The 25,747-nt window shown below is 45.8% G+C and overlaps 1 protein-coding gene across 3 annotated transcripts in view; it reads right to left on the reverse strand.

Moving 5' to 3' along the window:
• Nucleotides 1-8,210: 8,210 nt before the first annotated feature.
• The window catches only part of SMAD4 (SMAD family member 4), a 29,133-nt gene continuing 11,596 nt past the window's right edge, over nt 8,211-25,747 (reverse strand). For 2 of the 3 annotated variants that reach the window (XM_064439132.1, XM_064439133.1), the window contains exons 4-12: nt 25,417-25,446; nt 23,593-23,808; nt 21,666-21,785; nt 21,424-21,534; nt 19,493-19,543; nt 17,127-17,310; nt 15,972-16,140; nt 14,548-14,686; nt 8,211-13,375 (exon numbers count right to left, since the gene is read on the reverse strand). In XM_064439132.1, coding sequence (XP_064295202.1) covers nt 13,164-13,375; nt 14,548-14,686; nt 15,972-16,140; nt 17,127-17,310; nt 19,493-19,543; nt 21,424-21,534; nt 21,666-21,785; nt 23,593-23,808; nt 25,417-25,446 — 1,232 coding nt within the window. In that variant the 3' untranslated portion in view covers nt 8,211-13,163. The remainder of the gene's footprint in view (nt 13,376-14,547; nt 14,687-15,971; nt 16,141-17,126; nt 17,311-19,492; nt 19,544-21,423; nt 21,535-21,665; nt 21,786-23,592; nt 23,809-25,416; nt 25,447-25,747) is intronic. The other variant, XM_064439134.1, reaches the window with a different exon arrangement.

A 25,747-nucleotide genomic window follows, 5' to 3' on the forward strand; every position in this document is an offset into this window, starting at 1 on the left:
CAGTCCATATTTGTCTTGCACATATATAAATACATATTTTATTTTTAGTAAGGAAAAGGAAAAAGGGGGAGTTGTTGTACGTGCCCTTGTGTTATTCGTGACAGCAGCTGGGACAGTGGCCCTGCAATCAGTTTACTTCATTTCAAAAACCGTCTTTCCAATCATAAGGAGGAGGGGGAAAAAAAGGTGGTTTTGAATGCGCTTCTTACATTTCAGCCTGTGGATGTTTCGAGCTTTTTCATCCTCAGTACGTTCCCAAATCTGTGCTGGCATATATTAAAACAACAAAAACAAACAAAAAAAAAAAAGACACAAAAGTGGAGTTCTGGTGGATTTTTCTAATTTTTTTTTTTTTGAAGCATTATTTTCCCAAGACAAAGGCAAAAGCTTTTTTCTCAGTATAACAAAAAAAATTCTATGTGTATTGAACTAGTAAATATACAGAAAATTTTATTTTTTATTTCCACTTGAAGAGTTACATTTCGTATAAAAGTTTACAAATAACGGTTTTTATTTTATGATTTTGAGTATAAGAGTTGCCTTGACGGCATATTATGTACTGCATAACTTTAATGCTATGATTGCTTGTAGGGTAGTTACATGTCAGTATTGAAACCTAATCTCTAGCTGCAGGCTTGTAGATACGAACGAACGTTCACCGAGCATGTATTTTGTATTTTATTGCATCGTACACCGCAACTAATAAGCCAAGGAATCGACAGACATTAGGTGCGTGTACCGTTTCTATAAACCACAAACTAAGAATGATAAACTATCGATATAGTTTAGTATTTGCTAATTTTACTACACTTTTTGTTATGTATATGTAGGGAGGTCATAGGGATTATAAATTCAATTTGAGTAAAGTTTAAAAACCATATATTTTATGATAAAGGGCCTTTAACTTATGATGGCCAAAGCACTGATATTATATATTTGCTGTAAAGAGAATTATAAGAGTTTTATTTTTCTGATATTAAAAGTTACTTAATAAAGACTTGTTTCCATTAACTTGAATGTTTTGCTGTCTTCATGGTTGTCACTCGGAGCAGCCCGCGGAGGCTGGGGGCTGGCTGACATCCCTCCTCCCCTCCCTCCAACCCCTCCACCCACAAAGGGGCTTTAAGACACCGGGGCCCTGACTCTGGTATGGCTGCGTGACCTCACGTGCAAAGAATCTGGTTTTTCCATTAATCGCTGCCTTTAAAAAGTAACCTGTGCCCTTCCGGAGGGCGCAGCTGGGGCTGGCTGCGATGCTCGGGGACTTGCGTTCCAGAGTTACTTCAGCGCGGCTGCAGCATGAGCTCCGGGCAGTCGTATGTGTGAGCATCAGCAATCACGGAATGGTTTGGGTTGGGAGGGACCTTCAGAGGCCACCCAGTCCAACCCCCTGCCGTGAGCAGGGACATCTTCAACTACATCAGGTCGCTCAGAGCCCCGTCCAGCCTGACCTTGAGTGTGTCCAGGGATGGGGCATCGACCACCTCTCGGGGCAACCTGGGACAGGGTTTCACCACCCTCATGGTGAGACATTCCTTCCTTCTATCCAGTCTAAATCTCCCCTCCTTTAGTTTAAAACCATCACCCCTTGTCCTGTCACAGCAGGCCTTGCTAAAGAGGTCACCCCCATCCTTCCTATAGTCCCCCTTTAAGCACTGGGAGGCCACCATAAGGTCCCCCCACAGCCTTCCCTTCCCCAGGCTGAACAACCCCAGCTCTCCCAGCCCGGCCTCGCAGCAGAGGGGCTCCAGCCCTCGGGGCATTTCTGTGCCCGCTCTGGCCCCGCTCCATCAGAGTGCTGCAAACGGACCTCCTCATGTCCAGCTGCGTGGGCCTCCTGTTGCCCTTCCTCCCCGCCTGGTGGAGGTCCGCGCCCCGTGCCTGGCGCGGAGTGCTTTAACGTTTCCTTCTGAAGTCATCACGTCCCCTCTTTGCCGTGGGCCGCCTCCTCTTTCGACTTGGGTGGTGGAAGGCGCCCCGCTGCGGCCCCCGCCGCCTGGGTGCTGGGTGGGCTGGTGTGGCAGCGTGCTCGGGTACTTCAGCGGTCGGCGCAGTTCTGCTCTTGCTCCCTGTTGACGCATCCTTCCCCGCTTCTCGCCAACGCGAGGGAGCCGGTCCCCCCGGGGAGGAGGTTTGCAGCGAAGCAGAGCACCTGGCCCTTCCCTGGGATGAAGGAGAGTGATGGCAGTTAATAGGAAAAGGCATTTTAAGGCCGGCTGGCTGCAAAGGTGTATATTTAGAAATATTGCTAGTAACGCTGCTGGGGGCTGTTCCTGCAGCCGGGCGGCGGGTCAGGCGCGGCTCCCCATGGAGCTTTTGAAGGGGACCCTTGTTGGGCCTCCATGATGGGCTGCTGGTAAGTCTTTTTTTGCCAGAAGCTATTTCTGATTATTCTTTGGTGGGGGAGAAAAAAGCCGCCCCTTCCTGGCAGGACATGGAAACTCACTGACATGAGTTTTTCCTGCTTGGCCAAGGATTTCAGCTACCCGAGGGCCATTTGGGGGGGGAATGTTTCAACCCCTCCTTCATCATCAATTGTTCAAACATCCCCGGGGGGTACATGGAGGTGGTGGAGCCTGTGCATCTGCCTGTGGTCCTCAAAGCCACCGCCCTGCAGCTCGGGGCCTCAAAGCTAAACTTTTATGTTCACTTTTTTCAGGAGGACCGAGGGGAGAATATTTCTTTTTAAGTGCCTTTTTAATACTAAGTCTTGGGAAGAGATCAAAGACTAGTTAAATTCCCTTCACTTGGGTCTTGGGGCGGTTTTAGTGGTGCAGCAAGAGGCCTCAGACATAAAACCTCAGGCAGCGGGGAGATGTAACCTGGTTATTTCTAGCTGTACATCAACTATCTTAAACCCCCAACCCCTCCAACACAGTTTATTGAGTCGAGCAAGTAGCACTGCGGTTGCTTCAGCGTTGCATAAGGCAGGCACAGGCTTTAAAAAAAACACACAAACCACACAAAAACCTACCCTCCAGTTCTCAATTTGTTGTAGTGAATTTCTTTTTCCATGCTCAGGAGCACTTGTGATGGCTGAGTAACCCGCCTGGAATCTTAACTCTCAGTCATGGAAAGAGAAGCACTTGCCACTGGGCATCGGCATGAGCCGCTGTGCCCCACTGCCAGCTGGGCTGATGAGGAGAGTTAATAATGGTATTTTTATTTCAAGGTGAAGTTTTAAGGAAGCAGTAAACTTGATTTTTTTTTTCCTTTCAGCCCCTGAAGCGTTCCCGGCTGGGCTCTGTGCTGGCCCGGGAGCGCCTGCAGCGGCTCTCCCCAGGCAGGGAGGGCTCCAGCGAGGCTGATTTGGCATCGGTGAAGCTGGTTTGGCATCAGCCAACAGCCCCGCAGGACCTTCGCCTGGCAGGGGGTCTCCCAGCCCTGCCCTCCTGCAACGGTGTCTGGCTGCTCCAAAAGCCCAGCTCCTGCCCTGGGAAACCTCCTCTGGCTCCTTGTTGGGACCAAGGGGGGGAAACAGGGATGGAAAACCTCTCCCAGCTGCCAGGGAAGGAGCTAAGGGCTGTTTTCGGCTTCATCTTGCAGATATTGCTCACTAGCAGGCGTCTGAATCTCGGGGCGGGAAGCAGAGCAGGCTGTGCCTGGAATGGCACGTCCCCGTGCTCAGCGTCGCCCGTTGGGTCCGGAAAATCAGCCAGGCTGTTCCTGCTCAGGGAACCACAGGGTTCAAACTTGCTCCCAGGGACAGGCAACAAAATGCTTTAAGTTCAAAAAAAAGAAAAACAACAACAACAAAAAAATAGAAATAAATCTCTTTTTGCGCTTCATTCTGTTCCTTCATTTCTGCGAGCAGTCGGGCTGGTGCACCGGGGCAGGGAGCTGCGCTCAGACATCCTCTCCCTCCTCGGCATCAGAGCTCCCGGCTCCATGCATCGTGAGGATGCTTACGCCGTGTGTCGCCCTGGCAGAGGTAGAAGGGCGCTGCTTCCCTTGGGATGAGACCGCAGGTGGACCAAGACATAGGAGCCAAGCTGGCTTTTGGGGTTGGAATGAAGAGTTTGGGGTAAAACTCGCCTGTGGTTGAGGGAGCTCCTGACTCCGGCCGGTGTCCCAGGAAGGCGCTCCCTGTCCACGGGCGCCTCCTAAGCCCCATCCTGCAGCACTTCTGCTCGTCAGCTCCCGGAGCCCGGGACGACCGCCGGTGCTGGTAAGGTGGGGAGCACTTTGGGCGGCAGAGCCTGCAGGAAAGGCCCAATCCTTCCTCCGTGGCTGGGACCTGTGGGCAGGGTGGCAGCTTGGGTCGTGCTGGCAGGGTGCAGGAGGCACGGGACTGAGCACCCAGCCCCAGGCCCCGGCTGAGCCCGGCTTTGGTAGGACATGCAGGGCTCAGGCTGGTGGGATCCCATACCAGTGCTGCAGAGCTCCACTCCTGAAGGAAGCAAAACTGGTATAAACAAAAATTGAGGTTCCAGTTCCACCCCCCCAAAAAAAAAAAAAATCTCCTTGGCCTAATTTTTTTTTTAAAGTTGCACTGTGTTTCCAGGAGCTGCTTGGGTAAGGTTTAAAATAAATGCAAAAGGAGCTGGGGGTGCAGGTTGTTGCAAAGAAAATAAATGGGTTTTGGGCCAAGGAGCTGTAGGAAATCCCACAAATGGAGCCCAGCAGTCCATGAAATATGGCATGGGAGTGTTAGGGATGGGGAAGCGGGGGGGAGCAGGAATGCAAAGCTGCACAAGGAAAGTCTAAGCTTTGTTCTCTGGCCGCAGTGCTTTGAGGAGGAGCGATGTGCAGGTGGAGGCTGAGGCTGTGGTTCAGCGCAGCCGGGCAGGTCAGCCTGCCTGAAGTCACGGGAAGAGTGAAACTGGGTCATGGGGCAACCATGTGTCCATAATTTGAGGGAAGGGGCAGGGGGAGGGAATTAAAAGAAACAACTATGTGGATCAAGTTGATCGTGGCAGCTGCCCAGGCACACCCAGGGAGGTTCACAGAATCCTTTCGGTTGGAAAAGACCTTTAAGATCATCTAGTCCAACCGTTAACCTGACGCTGCCAAGCCCACCACTAAACCACGTCCCTAAGCACCACGGCTACATGTCTTTTAAATACCCCCAGGGATGGTGACTCAGCCACTTCCCTGGGCAGCCCGTGCCAGTGCTTGACAAGCCTTTCGGTAAAGTTTTCCCTAATATCTGATCTAAACCTCCCCTGGCGCAACGTGAGGCCATCTCCTTTCATCCTATCACTTGCTCCTTGGGATGCTCCATGCCCGTTCCCTCCTTGGGGTCTGCTCCACCAGCCCAGGCTGACCCGAGCGTGGTGTTTCGGTGGCGGTTCTCCTCGCTGCCATGAGCTGCCCAGGTATCCCCACCGGTTCCCACCCACGGCCGTCATTCCCACCTCTGCCACCGCCATGCCAGGTGTCCTTGGTCACGTTCCCTGCAAGAGTTTCACTCCAACTCCTCAAATCACCAAACCCACCCCAAATTGTCAAGCACTGACCTGGGGTGGCCCCAAACCCTGCTAACATCCTGTGGCCATGGAGAACATGACCGAAAGGGGACATAGCCCTCACCGACTGTGGGCTGTCCCTGCTCCCAAAGCCACCGGGTCCCCACGCCACTGTCCCCCTCGTGAGCCCCCTCGGCCGGGCCTGAGGGGCTGCCGTGCCCCTGGGTGGGCTTGGGCCCCTTTCCCCACACGCAGCAGGTATTTCCTGCAGCGGCAGATGGAGCTCTAAGGACATCTAGTGGCACCCACCCCAGAGGCCCCGAGGCGTCCGGCACCGCACAGCAACCCCAAAACCCCCCCAGGGCACGGCCACGGCCCCGCAGCAGCACCCCGGCTTGGGTCCCCAGGGCGGCAGCCTTGTGCCCCCTGGGTCACCCCAGTGTTCCCATGGGAATGGAAATGGCACCGGTGGTGGGCAGGGGTCTGGTGCAGGGACAGGGATGTCCCCAGCCCCCTCGGGCAGCACAGAGGCCATCTTGAGCCAGACATGAGGCTCAAATGTGAGGTGGGACGGTGCCGCGGCCACCGGGACGTCACCGTGGAGCTGCGGCGTTTGCCGGCTCAGGACGGCGTCAGTGGCTCCTGTCCCCAGCCCTTCCGTGCCGGGGGACCCGCCAGCCTCATGTCCCTTAAAGGCTTCCGAGGGCACACACGTGTGACACCATCTCCACACACGCTTCTGCAGGCGCAGCGATGGAGCAGCATCCCCACAGCTTCAGTTCTGCCGCGATGCAGCTGCAGGTGGGAGGAAAAAAAAACCCCAAAACAAACCCAAAACCCACCAAAAACCCCCAAACCAAACCCCAAACCCCTTAGTTTTTGCAGGATTTCAAACTGCCGCAGCTCTCCGTGCCAGGCTGGCGCCGTCCTGCCCACACCGGGGGCGGGTTGGGGTTCCCACCTCCAGCAGCCAGGTGCTCTCGGGGGCCCAAGCGGCCGCCCCGGCCATCTGCTCCCTCCAATTGCCGGCGCAGCCGAGCACGACCGCCGTTAGCGTACGAGCCCGTTTAGGAAGGGTCACAGTTCAAGCACTGGTGACATCTGACAGTGCAAACCCCCCTCCCAAGCTTTGCGTGGTGCCAGGCTGCAGCTGGGGAGCGGGACCGGCAGGGCGTTAGCGGGGCCTGGGAGCGGCATCGACCGGCAGCAAGGCTACGGCTGAGGCTGAAAGAGGGATTTTTGCCGTGGGCACACGCTGTACCAGCAGCTGGCAACGGGGCCAGGGCTCAGCTGGGAAAACCAGGCAGTTAAACCACAGTGCCGCATTCCCCCCACCCTTTAGAGCATCTCCCCCGCCCCGTACGACAGGTGAGGGGGGAAAAAAACACGCGTCCCTACAGTGTTTGTGTGTGCAGGCCAAGGCGAGACGAGGTAATACAATCCAGACCTGTGATCTTTTTGCCAAGAACGGGAAGCCCACGCTTCACCTGCAAGATGACGGGTGAGGAGGAGCTGGTGCTCAGACTAAGACTTTTTGCTCTTGCTTTAGCTTCGTGGCACGGATGTAGCCTGAGCGTGCAGCCGCGTGACTGTGCCCGGGGAGTCCTGTGCCGGCACACAGTTGCTCAGGGCTCTAGAGGATAAGACCAGCATGAGCTCCAATGGCTTTACGTTGGCCACGACCAGCCAGCTGTTCTAAAAAGGTTGCTAACAGCGCTGGGAGAGTGTGGAAAGCCTTCTGGAGAGGTAAGGAGCTAAAACTGGTTTTGGGTGGTGATCGATGAGCTTACGGAGGGACGGTGCAACTGAACAGGACAGTCCGGGCGACAAGAAATAGATCTGTGGGGAGAACTTGAGCATTTGATGTTTCCATACATCCAGGAAGATGTTTCGGGGAGGGGGAAGTATCACCACGCGCATTGCAGTTGTTAGTCTGGCACCTCGGGGCACGGGATGCCTTGGGCATCGGCGCCCTCCATCCCCCCACAGCTTGCCTGCGAAGCCCCAGCTGCAGAGCGGGCGCGCACCGAGGCCGCGCCGGCGTAACCCGCTCCTGCTCAGAGCTAAACAGGCCGCCAGATCTGCGATTAAGGAGGAATTTTCTCCCTGCCTCACGCTCATGATTCATTGGGGTTCAGAGGGTGGTTTTGCCTTTTCCCCCTTTCTCTAACCATGGGATGCGGTTGCTTGCCGGCATCAGTGGAGACCCAGAGCATTACAAGTGCATCGCTGGTCTCCCACTTTATTCCCAGACCCCGTGGGCTTGTGGTGGTTGGTATTTTGTTTCTTGGGAAGAGTTTTGCAGCCTGGCGACCACAGGAGTGGATGGAGTAGAGCTCCCGTGCACCTTTTAACACAGGATGGCAATCGCTCACCGGCACGTACGGCCGCGGAGACCCGGTACTTGCCGTGGTCTCTGGTTCCTGCTCTGAGACCACTTTATATTCTCTCTCTCACAACACGCACACAGCTTGGCCGAACGTTTGAAAGAAATCTTTTCTGTTAATACAAAACTCCCACAAAGCTCTCGTGCCACCCCAGCTTAACACAGACGGGTACCCGCGTGCCTTCAGGTGCGCAGAGGCCACCACACCGGTCGCCGCCCTCGGGTTTGGGTTCAGTGCTGGTCGCACCCAAGGATCTGACCCGTGGGACCCCCACAACCGCACCCTCTGAAATCGCAGCCCTGCCCCGGCGAGCTCTCCTAGCCCCGACACGGTTCAGACTGCGGCTAGCAGCCCTGACAGCCGGCCAGAAACAGGGTAAAAACCCTCCCCTGAATGAAATAAAGAAGCCAAAGACTTGAATCTTTACCTTTTTTAATCAAAAACATACTCTGTTACAGAATTTCAGGAAAGTTAACTACAGTATATTATCCACAAACTAGGTCTAATGAAAAACATACAGTAAGCTACAAAGGAACTACTGGGAATTCTGTTGACCGCTTATCAAAAGGCAATGGCTAAAAGAAACGCTTCACTAGGCTTTCATGCTCGAAAAACCCTCTCACGGTGAGTTTTGGGTTACGGGTGCTTCGCAGCCCTCAATCCAGCTGAATCACAACTTAGTAGTGCTACCAAACTTCACCAAAAAGACACAGAAAAAGGTACCGGAGCAAGAAAGCGCTAGGTGATTTTGGTGAGCTTGAAAGAATTAAGTCCTGTAAATTTAGGAGCGATGAATCACTCACAAGGCACAACAGCAGCCAGCAGGGCCAAAACCTCCGGCGGTATTTGTCGACGGTAGATCTCCTTTCCACCGGGTCTCACCAAGTGAAACTTTCACAGCGCCGAGAAGCCGGGTCAGCTCTCGGGGACCTCGGCAGCGTCACAGGCGGCAGCTTTGGCTCGGCGCGGTCGCACCTCCCGCATCGTTTTCAGAAACACGGCGCTCGAGCACGGCGTTTTGGAGGCGGATGACAACGGTTCGGCACCCAGCTCCCCCGGGACTGCCGGAGCGGCGCTTTCCGTTGGTTTCATTCCCCTGTCCGGGACCAAAGCACCGCGTGGGCGCATCAGGGGTAGAAGCGACCGGCTTAGTGCTCGTGAGTCACACAAATCTTGCAAATCTCAGTCCCAAGAACAACGCTGTGGTCCTCCACAATCCGTTACCAGTCATGGAAACAGTCCCATTATCAGCAGCACCGGGCAGGACCGTCGCTCTTAAGTCTTTCTTTTTTTAAAGTAAGTAACCTCACAAAAATTGTCCCCTTAACACCTGACAACGAAGCATCTTATAATTTTACAGAGCAGCTGTTAAGTAGCATGGGGCCTCACAGGAGAAGGCGGGGAGGAAAGAGGATTTCTTAACTGAAGTCTGAATCCCACTTAGAGGAAGACCCATCTGGCCGTCTTTAACTGGTTGCATTAAAGAAGCGACCAGCGCTCCCAGTCACTCCGCGCAGCAGCGTAAAAATGCAAATCAAGGAGACAGTCCTTTCTAAAGCGCTTACTCTTCGAAGAAGAGATTAAAGATATCTCAATAAAAGACCACCGTCAAGACGTAAACAACATTTGAAGGGTTCAGAGGCAGAAGCCCCCCCTATATACACTGGCATAGGAATTTTTTTAACGGTTCCTAGTCAAAGAATTGAGGCAGTCGTTCCTGAGCTACGCAGAGAGGACGCTGTCGTCTTTCGAAGTGTCACAAGAAGTAAGATGGTCTTAAAGGTAAGGCACAGGAGTTGGACACAGGTTCAATGACTACTGCTGCTAGACCTGTTTGTGACCGGGGGAGACCGTCGTCTCCTTCGTACTTTAGGTCCCTCTCCATAAAGCAGCCAGAGGACTTCCCGGGTCTTCAGTGCCTGGAGACGCTATTGAAGTGATTTATATCACAGCCAGGGGGGCCAGGGCCCTAAGCACACCATTCTTATCAAGTGCAGAAAAGCGACGTAAGGACCAACTGTTTCCAACCAGCACCGCTTAGCGGTTACGGCTCGATTCCTCTTAGAATTGCTAAGTATTTTCAAGCATTCCAGCAAAAAGGTTTCCTCTCCTACACCTCTACTGTGTTAACTATAAACGCCCTCGCTTTCAAAACTAACAATAACAAGGTTAAAGCCATGTAAAACCTCCCGGTGCCAATCCCAGCTCTCCGGGACGCAAAGTGAAATTACAAAGTACTCCTGCACGATGCTTTTTTTGAGGAGTGTGTAATTGAGGGTGAGAAACACAGGGATAATTACTTCACCGAAAGAACTAAGCAGAGCAGAGATGGGAGCAGGATCGCAAGCAGGCGCTTGCTAGCTGGAAAAAACACTTGTTAAATTCACTGAATTTGAGCCATTCAGAGCTGAAGAGGAGACGCGATGCTGGCATCCTTGACATCCCTGCCTACAGCGCGTATGGGGATCGTCACGGCTGTCAAGTAGCTGTAGCTCTTTTTCTGAATCTCGGAGAAAAGACATAAATGCAAAACTGTCAACGATTCAACGTGCTGCTGCTGAAGGGTTTCCAATCCATTATGCCCTGCCTTTTATGCCTTGTCATAAGAAATAAGAGTACAAAAATTAAAGGCATATTAAAAATGAAGAAAGAGAGTCTCTCATTTTGCCCTTTAACAGTTACAATTGCAGCTTATCAGTAACTGCCTGGCGGGAGAGATGGATGCCTCGCCAGTAGTTTTACTGCCTCACACGTTCAGATTTCTCCTGCTGGAGAGCTTGTGATTTCTTGGTTCCAATAAACTCATCCAACGTTATTTTGTTGTTCTATCCTGAACGGTTTTGGCCATCTAAATACTACACCGTAGGTACCATTCGCTGTAGGGGAGAGACTTCAGGAGGCTTGCAGAACACCTGCAAAAACCCCTAGTCTTAACAGCTGAATTCTATCAGACTGTAACACAGGCAAGAACACCAACAGGCGGAAACAATCTTTCACTGTTTTATCAAAGTTTGGCACAATCAAAACGTAAGCAAGTGGTACAGAGGGTTTTCTGTGAAGCAGCCGTACAGAGATCAGCCATCCTCCAAGACAAGCACCTTGCAAAACCACAAAGGTAAACAGGGGGTAAGGCTCATGGGCTCCTACTCAAACAGTCTGTTACACGCAATTCATCGCTCGGCAGGCTAGATGCTACCCAAAAGCTGAGGCACCTCAAACCCAGCAGTAAGAGCAGGGCTGGCAATTCGAAAGGGAGGCTGGCAAGAAGAACGTGGAGTCAGGCTTTTCAGTTCTTCCCCCAAATCAAGTTTTCTGTTGTGGATGAAGCGTAACCGAGCTGGTGGTTAACGAGCTTCTCCGAGGATGCAGTCAGAACAGCTCTACCGAAAGCGGTCCTCAAGAATCCGAAGCAGCTCGCTTTTCGGACAAACTAGATCATTCGGAGAGAAAGGAGAATGAAAATGGTTTTAAACTAAAGGCCTCGAGAAAAGCAAACGCTATTTTTTCCAAACATCAAGAAGTTGCCACGTAAGAGGGTTAAAAAAAAAGTGATCTCATTAGAAGCTCGTCTCAAGAAGGCAATGCTGTTACTGAGAATACGGAGAAAACACCTCCGTTTCTGGCCATCACTCCGAAGTCACCGGTCTTATGCGCTTCCAGGCAGAAACGACGACCGCTGACTTCTTGCGTAAGGATTTTGGTGTATGAGGGAAGCAAAACCTAAACACCGTGCGTCACAGCCCTCTCAGATTCCTGAAACTATGCGAGAAACTTGGCAAAAAGCTTCTGAATAATCTCTTCCAAGACTTCTACTTATGTTAACCACGACGACTGTGCTGCCAGGTCGGCTCAGTACAGCATGGCAGGCAGATCGAACCGGCAGCGCTTGAAGGACTAAAGTCGGAGTCTATGCCCTTCTAAGCCTGTTTAACTAAGCTCCGGCTCCCTACACGCGTGCTGAAAAAATAAGGAATTCCTGCTCCCTCTTCATACCCCATCCAATAGCCAAAAGAGAGATCCTCAGGACACGCTTTTATTGAGAAGCAGTGAAAGAAAGAAAAACTGGACTTGCTTCCTGGCAAGCTTAAATCAACAAAAATTCCTACCACCATTGGCTGCTGCTGCTGGTCTTGCAAAGGGAAGCAATCCATCACTCGAGATCTGTGGTTTTGAGGTGCGGAATTACATAATAGAAGCAAACTAAATTTATAAAAATCAGGGTTTTCATCATTTTATTTATACTATTGGCTATAGAGAAAGCGTACATATTGTATCTGTCATACAGTCAATTCATTTGCAGTTTTTCTACTATAAATTCTCTATACAAAGTCATTGCCAATTGATACGGTCGTTGATGGCATAGGGCTTAAAATAACCAAGAGGTATAAAAACAAGTTTGCCATCTTGCCCTGAGTGGAAATGGTGAACAGATACAAAAACTGGATCCTAAATATCGATGTAATGTGGTACGTGATTTCATGGTATATGCAAGTAAAAAGAGTCATGCAACTTTTTAAAATACCTGCCAAGTTTTACTTGAGTAAAATCATAGAAGTCAGTAGTAGTTATGAAAATATGTTCCTGCCATTAGATACTCATTATGCGATTTCAGTGGCAACTTTGCAGACTGGGTATTTCATGATATACTTAAATTGAGTGCCAGCACTGAAAGTATCCGTTTCCTTTAGTGTTTTAAAACTCACGTGTCTATATAAATAAAAATCTAAGATATCTTTTTCTTAAAAACTAGTGAAGGAAAAGCCACGTTCCTTTTCCTCGCTATTTTCCATCAATGCCAACCAACGTACGCCTTGTCCCTCACTTTTTGGCAGCTTCTATGTTTTAATCTGGAAAAAAATCATAACAAGAGAGTCAACAAAATAAAGAAGTCTTCTGTTAACTATTGTTCCCTAAAAAGAACATCACGAATCAGCTGGAATTTTAAAGTTGCTATAAGGTAAATGTTCATAACTATTAGAAGGAATTTTCAGATATAAATATATATATAATATATATTCTGCATACAAAAGGCTCCTGTGAGGCTTATCACCAAGATGCCATAATAGAGAAGGAAAGTTTCAAAGGGAACAAACCCAATACTGTAAAGTCTCTATAAGGCGTTTACCTTTCACTTTAAGCCCTGAGCCATGTGTTATGACAATTAAGTTCTGAAAATAACTGAAATCCAAATTCTGCATGTTCAGTTTCTTTCTGCTAAGAGCAAGGCGGCAAACACATTTTTAAAACCTGGTTTTAGAAGATTAAGCAGAACAAAAGTAAAATATATCTTCAGGTTATAAACAGAATTGTATTTTACAATCCACCATCCTCACAATATAACGGCCCACAGCAGTGCAGCAGAGGGATCTCAGTCTAAAGGTTGTGGGTCTGCAATAGGCATGGTATGAAGTACTTCATCTAGAAGCTGGAGGGCACGGTGTAAGTGAATTTCGATCCAGCACGGTGTCTCTTTGATGCTCTGTCTTGGGTAATCAGGTCCCCAACCTTTTACAAAACTCATCCTGAGTATGCATAAGCGGCGAAGGTCATCTACACCAATTCCAGCAGCAGCTGACAAACCTAAACAGGAGAGGTTTCAAGTAAGTGTTCACAGACATGCTCTTTTATCATCTGCCTGTTTAGCCATTCCTCTTTGCTCGGCTCCTTCTTCACGTACAATTCCCTCTCACCACAGCCAAGGCCAATGCACATCTCTAGATCTCTGCTATAATGAACACAGCGATTATTTTGCATTTCGTCCAAGTAAATTTTTTTTTATCGTTCTGCAGTCTCAAAGGCATGTTGAAATGTAAACCTTCAAATCAAGCAGACAGGATGAAACCTAATGTCTCATGTGATACAAGCATATAAACCTTACTTAGGAAATATAGTAAAAAAACCCAACATATTCTTGAGGTCTGCCAAATGCGGCATTTGCAGCGCAAGAACTCACGACTGATCACCTGCAGGAAGCTGGGTTAACAAATTACAATACTTGCATCTAATAAAACAAAAAGAGGAATACAGCTGCCAAACTTCAAATCACGAGTATGGCTAAGACAGAAGCTAAATACTGTTAAACCCCCAAAATGCTGTCAGCAGAGCTGGGAAGAGCCAGTTGGCAATACAGGCCACAAAACACTATGGCACCTAAAGCAGTCTGAGACATCCAAGTACATACACTTTTAAAGGACTTGGGTATAATTTCCAGGATCTAGAATTTAGCAACTAAGAAAACTCTAGCCCAGAATAACTTCAGGGGAAAAAAAAAAGAAAAGAAAAAGAAAAAAACATCCACAAACTCTCTTCTTCCTCTTCTCAAGAATCTTAAGTTTCCCTAAACCTAGTCAAGGACTTTGTTGCTCGGTAATCCCCATTGTTTCATGTAACGCTTTTATGAGCTTAGATCTCAAAGATCATTCTTCAAGCTTGGGTCTAAGCAGCCAAAAGTTTATCTGTTTGAGTAATAGGGTTATGCTATTTGACCTCGTATATAAGTGCTCTCTGTTGTACTGCATATCCAGCATCCCCTGAGGTCTACGGAGTGAAAACCGGCGTGTGGAGCAGGTGCAAAGTGAATGAATACAGACTTACCGTGATGCGACCCCAGCCCCACCTCGGCCTGATCCTGCTACCTCGTTCCAAGTTCGTTAGTACTGCTGCAGGGGCAGTGGGCGGATGGGTGGGGGGGTGCTGTGTTGTTTGTTTTCAGGTAAGGGGAAAAAAGGAGACCACATGGTTAATGTACTTACTAATGGCTGGGGCTATTCCACCTACTGATCCTGGTCCAGGGATGTTTCCAGCTACTGCTGCAGCTTGGGCAGCAGCGGCAGCTTGGGCAGTCGCAGCCTGCTGTTGCATCTGGCGATGACATTGGCGTAAATCAAACACCTTTAAAATAAAATAAAATAGAATAGAAAACTATGATTTCGGTAAGTCTACAATGAAGGAAAGAACTCCTTAACTCCCACCCCCAATAATCTGGACCGCTCTGCTCCCCCAAAGCAAGTTCTACAGTCTCGCCATATGCCTGGGTAAAAGCAAACCTTCCCTGACTAGTTTAATTTAATAATCCATAAAGCTGACTCTTAGAGACTCTTCTCATATGACGTTACCACCACCAGCAATACTGGCTAAGCTGAGCAGGCTAAAGCAGTACCCTGCACAGAACTGACTGCAGGATCAAAGTCTGAAGGATGCTACAGGCTGATAAAATCCTGACTTTTTAGTTAAATCCCAGGATTTCCAGAAAAAATTAGGCATATAAACAAAAATGGAAGCCGACAAGTCCTGCTTAACTTTGTCAGGCTTTATTCTTCTTTGCTGCTTTACTGAAAAACGTGTTCATCTATTTAAAAGAACTACCAATAATTGATAGGCCTGAAGTTTCAGCAGCTGGTTTCAGGCCGGTGGCATTTTATATCTTTGCGATCAGGCTTGGCACCAATATATACAAGAACTCTGCTCTCATATTAGAAAGCTCGTACACGGAGGCTGGGGCAGGGGGTTTCTTTCACCTTCCTTACACAACCTGCCTGCAAAACTGAGGATTAACAAAAACAAACCCCCCAAATCACTGCAAACTTCAAGCAGTTTGTCTCTAATTCAAGAATGATTTTTTTACCAAGTGTGACTTATCCTAAATAAAGTTTCAAGTCTGGCAGAGGCACGTCCAGGTAAGAATCCCCTGAAAATAATCTGTTCCTGTGCAACTTTCTGTTACCTCTGGATCGCTTCATAACACTTTAACACACACTTTATTCTTCTACTGCATTTATACGTACTTTCCCAACTCCACTTGTTTTGGACAGGGAGTAAAGAGAACAGATAACCTACACTAAAAATTTTAGTAGCAGTTAAAACTGTAAGGCTGAAAAATACAAAAAACTGCTATCAAGGTTGTGACAAAATACAAAATTAGTTACTTTCGTAGTATCTAGATACTTTCAGTTAAAAGGACTTTTTAAAATGACTCTAAAGTGACTTGTCAAATGGAAAGTTTTAAATCCTTAGATTTAAATCTTTAAATCCTTAAAGTTTGTCCTTCATTTTCAAGGGTAATCAAAAGCAAAGTTATATTTATTTCAGTGTCTCACAGCTTCCCCAACATTGACAAGCACCAAATGTATGCTATTGCCCCCTCCCCCCAGTTTCCGTGTAGGAACAGCAAACCAACCTTTATATATGCACTTGGGTAAATCTTGTGAACAGCATCCCCTGGTGCACGCCCTGCTTCTCTATCCAGGTAGTAACTCTGAACGAAGACTGCGTGGTCACTGAGGCATCTAACCCACACGTCACCTTCTCCTTTGCACTCCAACTGCACCCCTTTACCTATGTGCAACCTTGAAAAGAAACACGGTTCCAATGCACCTGTGTATAATACACTATAAATCAGACCTTTACTAAATGAACCATAAACCATTCTTCAACTCTCAGTCATCTGTGATATCTTCCTTTACGCTCGACTCATACAAGGACTTGAAATTGCAGTTATTATCTTAGTATAATTTAGTATACAGTTACACAAAATCTGTATAGTAAAAAACCCATCTGTAACACCATGTAAAGATCTACGGGAAACACAGACTGTAGAAGCAATGATATTTGGGTAGCAAGTATGGCACTCACTGACAACACAGAGCTGGGATACCAAACGCAGTCGTTTCTGTTCAGAAGTGTAAAATCCCACAAGTATTCTAGTACAGAAAGTCACTGAAGTACATACACAGAGCCCCATTTTAATGCGGAGCTGTATGTTCATTTGGGTCACGCTACAGCAACCCGGCATTTTGACTGTCATAATGCAAGGTTTCCTAAGATTCCATAAAATGGAATCATTTTATTCCTTTTCATTTCAAAGGAGGAAAAAGAAGTTGCAAGATTGCTTCAGTTCTCTATCCTTCCCCATCAAAGCCTAGCACACGCATGATGAGAATGAATGAAAATCCAACTAGCTCTCTATCAACCCTCCTTTCCTCCTTTGACGATTCTATATATTGCAGTTATTCTCACATTGCTCTGTGGTGTGGAGAGTTAATATTCAGCTTGCATACATAATGGCACGAGTTGCTAATTTTATCCTTGAAGGCACAGCCTTTGAAAGCAATGAAAAGCAACGCGCTACTGCAAAGCACTGAGGGCTTTGTCACGCAGTTTGCATTTTGAGCGTATTACAGTAGTGGCCTAGGAAGATACACTCTACTACAGTTAATTCAGTTAAAAGAAACATACCATACTTGTATTTTCAAAAGGGAGGCACACACTGAAGGCAAAACAAAGTATTATCAAATACCACAGACAGCTGGAGCTTTCAGGATCTGCAGAATACCTTGCTCTCTCAATGGCTTCTGTTCTATGCACGTTGGAAAGCTGGCCCAGGCAAAAACGGTCTCCTCCAGAAGGATCCACGTATCCATCAACAGTGACAATTGGACAGCTTGAAGGGACCTTAAACGTTTCCCCAACTTGCACGTCCATTTCAAAATATGCGATTGAACACCAGTATTCTGGAGCTAAAGAATATATACAATTAACTGACTGAAAGCCACAAAAAACACCCTATAAACCCATTCCAGACTATCAATTAAACCTTCTGCAACTGCATTTGTCATTCAGAGGGCACACTCACATAAGCAAGTTCAGACAAAGACACGTCTGCTAGCGCAGAAAAATACTACATACTACAACAAACGTGGGCTTGTCGTTTTTATTTGAGCACACACCAATGCTAGGGTCTTTTGTAGTTAAGACCTTACAAGTCTTTGCAGAGTTTATAATTCCAGTTTAGATTTTGTAAGCCACCTGCACTCCTGCACCTTATGACTATAGCTTGATTTTGTCCTCCTTTAGAGTAAAGAAGTAACACATATATGTCTATCCACGGCTAGGCTGATAGAAACCAACTCTCAAACAGATCTGGCTTAAGATATGAATGTAACTACCTCCAAGGCGAAGTCAGTTTTCTCCATCCTCCCTGCAAAGCAAACTGCATTTGGAAAGCAGGGCAAGGGGGGAGAAAACATCAAGGATCACTTACTGATCTTGCCTGCGCAAAAGAAAGTCAGGTATAGGATAAAACAAGGCCGTATTGAGTGAGGGAGCAGAACATAATGGCATGTTTTAATAGCAAAGGGGAACCTTTTAGCTCATACCACTTTAAAATGGAAAACTGGCTACAAAGGAAGAAGCTACCACGTGAAGAAAGGAAATCCTGACTCCCTGGAGGATGCTACTGAACCCCAAGCACTCAAGCGAGGAAACCCGACAAAGCACACAAAGAGATGCTGTGTAGGTGTCTCTGCTGCCTGTAGATGCTACATGCTTGTAGATGATGTAGATCTCAGGTGCCACCTGGGAGCAACTGGCTTGTCAAGCCTTCTGCGTAGCTTGTTGCGCACGGTTTCAGCGTTGAAGAGGTTTCTCTCTTCAGACACATCAAAACCTAAAGCTGCTATGAGCTTAAGTCACTAGGGATTTCGGGGACTCAGCACCTTTGCCGACTATAAGGGCCCATTTCCACAAAAGGAGAACACAGCTGGCACTTAAGCAGCTTGTTGGGTAGGGCAAAGAAAACCAGCACGACGGCGTGCTCGAAATAGGGGAAGCAGAAGAGCTAATGTGACAGGACCTAAACACAGCAGCCTGATAAGCCAACAGGAAAAAGAGCTCTCCCAGCGCCGTAAGTGGTACTCGATCGTTACAAAGTGCAGCGCTCGACAGCACACCTACTTATCTTAAGAAACTGCTGTTCTGTTTTTATTAGGAAAGAATAAACCAAAGTGCCTGAATTCCTTGAAGTTTTTTTCTTAATCTTCAAATAAGTACTCATGTCTGAGGACTGAACAGGGTGAAATCAACAGGTGAATCGATAGGGTGAAAAAGACATACTACATAATAGAAAATACAATTTAGCTACAGTTAAGTTGGGCCAGCAATTATCAGCAGTTTTATTTCTGGTACTGATTTAGTCACTGGCCAACGAATAAACAAGTTAAACTTTTAGGCTGTTCAACTACGCAGCTCTCCCTGTGCAGGCAACAGCCTTGCTGGTCTTAAAAACAGAATATCACCTTGCACCTGCAAATGAGCTAGCTTGTACCGCAAGGCAAGACCTCTTTGGTTCCACGAACTGCTGCCATTAACAAAGATGCTTGGAAAGAGCAAGCTTGTATGCAAAGGTCCAAAGAGGAGCTTCAGCACCAAACCACTGGGAAGGGCAATAACTATCTCTCAGGGTATCTGGCTGTGATGACGGACTTCTAGATCATGGATCCAAAAGGGCTTTCACATGACCTAACTCCATGATGTTTCTAAGCAGGCAAAAAGTACAACTTCAGGCACCCTGCAGATTTAGGATCAAGGACATTCAGAGTTTAGACACATCCAGGGTAGGAACCAGCTCAGCGTGGGTTTGAGAATTGCAATTTTTGACTTGGGCATCTAAATTAAATTCAGTTCACAGAGTACGCCACTATTTCAAAACAGAGGTCCGAATTCAAAAGACAACTCGTCACAAAATGGTTCCTCTCCTTCTTCCCTCCCCTTTTGAATCTCACAAATTTCAGAGTACTTCATAAAAAAAGAAAAAACACCAAACAAACCCCACCCAAAAAAAAACCACGCAAAAAACCAAAACCAAACAGACTCAAACCAGAAAGTTATTAGCCTTAGCATTACATGTTAGATTTTACTCACCAGGATGATTTGATATAGGAGGCTGGAATGCAAGTTCATTGTGAACTGGCCCTTTAAAAGAAAACATGCGATTTGTTTTACATGAAGAAAAATAAGGGTTTCTTTCTTAACTTGTTTTCCTATGAAAAAAGACTTGTGAGGATGCCAGATGATATAAATCCCAGTAATTTCTGAATCATCTGGCCAAATCTGACAGGGGAGAAAAATACCCACAGAAAAATTATACTCTTAGAGGTTTCCTAAAAATTCAGGAGTTGCGTTGAGCGAAGAGCTCCATCAGTATCCCAGGAGGAAAGGCCGCACGCTGCTCATGCCAGACCCAGCTCCAGGAAAGAGCAGAAACCAGATGCAGCACGGAGATGTAACAGAAATAGGGCTTAGGCTTCACGTCTGCCCCCAAGTTGGGCAAGGAGAGAAGCGTTGTACAGGGGCATGTGACCTCACAGAACAGTAGGGGTTGGAAGGGACCTCCAGAGATCGTCTTGACCAACCCCCTGCTTGATATAAATCTGTCAGAAACCACCCTTCATTAATTTCATCAATCACACAACAAGCCACCCAGCATGCTGTGGACTTGACCATAAGAAACACTCCCTGAAGATGGAAAAAAGCCCTAGAGAACTCATTTTTCTAAAGAAAATAATTAATACAGTCTTGTTATCGGTCAGTTTGTTCTCTGCACTTTTATAAACTAACCAGGTCCCTTACAGGCAGCAGAGGAAAGGCTTCAACATAGTATTGTAAGTAACGGCAGCTTTTGCAACAAGATGTCAAAACAGGCACAACGTTGTAAGGTGTCAAAACATGCAACTTTCTGAAGTGAGAAGTGGCAGCAGCCAAGAAAAGCTCTGTGTGGTATCACCAGCCAGTTACAAATATTAACTGTGGAAAGATACATGCACCGAGAAACATTTATAGAGTATCTACAGCATGGCTAAAGTTTTTACATCCTGGTATTTCTGACAAAGAAGATTATAAAGGAAGTGGGATCCTAACAGAACAAGATAATGAAACTTAACAACCAGATCTAAACCACAGTTTTCTTGACAGAGACAAGCTGAAAAGTCATTCTAACGTTAACTCACAGTATATTCTCCCCTCCACTACCAACAACTGCTCTGAAAAGGTGATCTGGTTAAGAGCAATATTAGGAAATAAAGAACTGTTCCAGCTTTTTGCCAGGCAATTTAGAAAAACTTTATTTTGGGTGGGGGTTTTCTACACTATACTCTTATAACGCATATATTGCTGCAGACACTTACACTAGAGGTTTAATCAATTTTTTTCCCCTTCCCCTCTCCTGTACCTTAAAACAAGAGGTTGTGGTCCTGTTTCATACATGAAAAAGATTTTCAAGTTCGTGTGCCAAATATACTCATGGACCAGGCTGCAGCAAGAGCACTTTATTGACAAGTGCTTTATTGCACGAGCTTTCACAAAGTTCTTTTAAATTCGCTCGTGTACATGGACACACGTCTTCCAAAGCTTAATGTAGATTGTTACATCGTTAAGACATGACTTCCACACTTCTAGAAAATAAAAACAGCCAGGGACTTCCAAGTTTTGAAAGAAAAATATCCAACAGCACATTTTGAATCAACTTCCTTTGCAGAACAGGAAATATTTACAAGAAGATTGCAAAGCTTTAAAATCAGAGGTTTAAAAAGGAAATGCTAGCTTTGTTAGGTATAGTAAGACATCTATAATATGGATGGTATCACTACAGCTACCTGAATTTCTAATCTCTGTTGCTTTAATGGAGGGAAGTCCATCAAGATCTTACATTTAACTGTCAGAGTATACTAAACATAATACTGGTAGTTCTATAACGAAATAAAAAAAAGGATTTGATGATAAAGAATAATCACAAATGAGCCCCCACTGTTCAACAACATTGAAAACGAAGCTATTTGGAAATCTGCACTACTCACAGTAATGTCCAGGATGCATAGGTGGGTGATGCTGAAGATGGCCATTCTGGTGGTGAGGTATGGTAGGTGTGTAGGCTGCCGTGCGACTTCCAGTCCAAGTTGTTGTACTATCTGGAAAAAGACAGGAGTGGTTGGTTTTTAAGGGAGTTTTCCTGCATCTCCCTTCTAATCCTCTATTTCTCCTGAACATTTGGAAACTGGTTTTAGAAAACTAAGAAGAGTGCACATATGTATATACTCACTGTGATGGTAAGTAGCTGGCTGAGCTGTAAACCCATTCTGCTGAGTTCCTGGCTGAGGCCCTGAAGCAATCTGTAAGAGTCCATCACTATGGCTACCTGTCAATATACTGGTAGGTTGACCTGGTAAAAGAACACACTACCTATTCATGAACGTTCCAAAATTTTAATTAAGAAGAGCTCAGCACTACTGGGTAGGAAAATACACCCAACTAAGGGCACTGCAATACACAGTTCCTACAAGTTTGGTTTCAGTATTTTTTTTTCCACCCACCAGAGTGTCTTAGGAAACTTGAAGCAAGATGCTCTGCATCAGCTAATTTTGACTCTGACACCCTTAATATTTTAGGAGTAGAAGTATGCAGAGAACTCTGTTTATCAACCGCATCTTTGTTTCGTCCACATCTCGTTTGTCAGTTTGGAAGGGAAGAAGAGATGTCGCAGGTTTTACTGAATAACATAGCCGGAGCAGATTTGGTATGAATCCAAACAGGCCAGCAGTACGTCCAATAAGTTGCTTATTTTCAGCGTGTTATAACTACTGTTCCTAAGGAGGACACTCGCTTAAATTTACATTCCTCCAAAACACAGTGAACAGTCTTTTATTTTTAAAAATAGTGCTTGAATAGAGCTGCATACATCACTGGACTCCTTCCTGAAAGAGTTGCTGGGGTTTTTTTTGTTTCTCCCAAATAAATATTTCAAGAATTGTCTAAGCTTTAAAGTAAAACTACAGATATTTCAGAACAGGTTAACAATTTGATTTTAGAAGGCTTCAGCTCAGCCATTAACACTAAACTGATCAGCAGTTTCACAAGTACATTTGCACTCTCAAACTGGTGTGGCTAGCAGAATCTAGCACACTGAAAACTTGAACTAAAACCTAAAAACGAGCTTTTTTTTTTTCCCCTGTTCGCTTGGCTCCAACAATTATAGTACTGATGAGAAAAACTTATTGACTATGAACTGTTGTGCAAAGGCAATACAATTAAACTGCCTATCCTGTTTTATCTACTGGAGACAAATACAGGCATCATATCTCAGCTTGGCAAAACCATCATTAGTTTTAGCAAAAAAGTTGTCAGCTAAGATTAAAGAACATTATCAAAACACCATGCCACCATAATTCAAGTCTGATAACATGAAATCCACTATATTCACACATCTTTGATATTCAAGTGACGAAGAGTATGTGAAACCCCTCCAGACTTCACCTAGATTAGAGCTGCAGGACACTGCGTACGTTAACTGCTTTACTCTCCTGCTGGAGTGAAGCGTGACGCCTGAGGCTGGCAAACCAGACTCTTCTACTTGTACCAAGTACACACGGAAAAGTAAGAAAAACTTTGACACGGCACTCCAACGGGCTCATGAAAATATTAATTAAAGGCTGTCGCTTTGGTAGTACAGTTGGCCATTATAAAAATAATCGAGTTATAACTGGAAGATTCACTTTTATCAGCTGTGGAACACTAAAGAATGGTCGGAAAACCTCCTCGACACTGGCACCTTACAGTATACCTGTTTGTTACCCTACTTGCTCTCGTAACAAAATAATGTAATTCTTCCATTCCTACAGGAATTATTCCAACAATAGCCATCACGTCTTGTCAGTGGTCAATTGTTTTAACATTGTTATCCCTGAACCTTTAGCATATACAAGCGTTACAAGGCTGCTGGAGTGTCAGTCTCACTGAAAAAAAGACTGGGTCACCAGGGAAAGCTACTCAAACTATGCTGCAAGCTAAAACTTTATGTTAACGCTTATGAGACTGCCTAGATCATACTGCCACGCCCTTTAGCAGTGCGGTGTGGCAAGAGCACAGTCCCAATGCAAGATCTACTTAGGCAAAAATAAAAAAATCTGTGGTTATCTTTGAGCCGTCACATTTTCACAGTTTAGTATTTCATATAATCTCGATGATCTTACTTGTTGAAGCCACAGGAATGTTGGGAAAATTAGTGGTGCTGGTAGTGCTAGCCTCAGTAGGAGCTAACATGGCTGGGGTGCTATAAGGCTCGGTAGATGCCCTGTTACTTGGTGGGTGCTGGATGGTTTGGACCGAATGGCCTTCGGCAGAAGACAATGATGGCTGCCCCTCGTAGTCATGAACGTATTCGTCTTTCACCAACATGCTTGATGGAGCTGCGAAGAAGCAAATGGTTAAACAAGCAAAGCAAATCTATTTTCAAGATTTAACTACAAATTGCACTGCTACTTTCAAGCAATAACAATGCTATTAAAACTACTGGGGGGAGGATTTAACCTATATAAACATTGCTAAAGCACTCCTCTAAATTACAAATAAACACTTCAAGTCAGCAGCAGGAAGTTTTGAAGCATAACTGGAGGGAAAAGCAAACTGTTTGTTTTGCTTACTGCTATCAAACAAGCAGTTTAGTCCCACGGCAGTAGACTCCAATAGTAATTTGGTTTCTGGTCCATCACTGTGTGATTGGACACGGTTAAATAAAAGGGAAGAACATACTTTTTGTCAAGCACTTAAATACATGTTAACGCAGTAGCTACCAAACTAATTCCTAGTACACAAGAACATACATGTAGCTCCTATAAAAAATATAATTCATGAACACAGCATGTAAAAACTTCATGCATCCCTGAAGTAATTCTGAGCAACTTCCATCCAAATTGCCTAGAAACATCAAATTCACATTGAAAGACAATATAACGCTGCTCTATATTTAACAGTGCGGCCACTAAGTCCGAATATTCCACACACAGCGTAAGGAAATTGCTACCATCGCCACCACAAGAATTTATTTCTATATATCCTATCGAGCATGTTCAAGTAAAACTCTTACACAACATTAGCTCCCATGCTCATTTTTAAAGCAGCCTTAAATATATTAAAATCTGACAGTAATTTTCTGTTTCCTGCTGCAAAGAAGAGTAGCAGGACAAGGAAATACTTATTATGTATTTAACTGCTGGCTAGTAAGCTTTGATTCTGTACAAATGGATCATTCTTCAGAAGACGCAGGTAACAACGCAAATTAGCGGAGATGAGAGCACACAAGTTAAAGCTTGTGAAGTTAAACAGTTTGTTGGGTTGCTGGGGGTTTGTTTTTTTTTAAGTCATTTTAGCTTGAATACTTCTAATAATGTGCTAAAAAACATTGGATTACCCAAACTTCCTTCTCTGTGAATTTCTTCTGGAAGGAAAAAAAAAATTCAGTTTTGAAATAAAGCAGTTACCAACTGCACAATCTCAGATTTCTGGATATTGTCATTGGACATTTAATGTCCAATTTCTCTCAAATTTCAGGGAGAGCAAGAATATTAGACTGCTTCATTCAATTGCATATTAATTATAGTACTTCTATTATTTGCTTGGTAAACTACTTATTAAATCATAAGCATCTATTATCCCCAATTCAATTAATTAGCATATTATACAGGTGCACACGTCTTTGGGTGGGTTGAGGTATTTTTAATTAGCCGCATTCAACAGTGAGGTTTTTGCTTTTCTTTTTTTGTTAGGGTTTATAAGTTGCAGGCAATGAAAACAGAACACACCTACAAGCTGAGCTGAAACCTCAGTTGAAAGAAATCACCAATACTTGCCTCTCAAACGCTACTTAGCTGGTTTTGCAAAACCGGAGAGACAAATGCATTTCCATCTGCTCGCTATACTCCCTCCCAAGGAGACGCACAGGAATAAACTGTGTACGCACTGAAGAGTTCAATACAGTCTGTGCCCACAGAAATGCAATAGTAAACAGAACTACTTACCAGAACTCTGTAGTGTCAGTCCTGAGAGATCTTTAAAAAGAAAAAGAAAAGGGGGTGTGGAAGATTATATACACAGAGATCTTCAACAGCGTTTGAACATCAAGTTTATAAGGCTTAACCAATTAATATTACAGACTCTACACCCCCTCCATCACAATACGAGTCTCAACGTTAAGTTATTCCTAGGATACACATTAACTGTAAGAACCATGTGCAAAGCCAACAGAAAGGCTTAAACAAAAGCCACAAACTGTTCTTTCAAATTTGGAACAAAGGTAAAAGAATAATTCCATTAAGACAACTGACGAGAGCATATGAGAGTAATTAATAA

This window comes from Phalacrocorax carbo, chromosome Z (genome assembly GCF_963921805.1).
Source record: "Phalacrocorax carbo chromosome Z, bPhaCar2.1, whole genome shotgun sequence".
NCBI classification, from domain to species: Eukaryota; Metazoa; Chordata; class Aves; order Suliformes; family Phalacrocoracidae; genus Phalacrocorax; species Phalacrocorax carbo.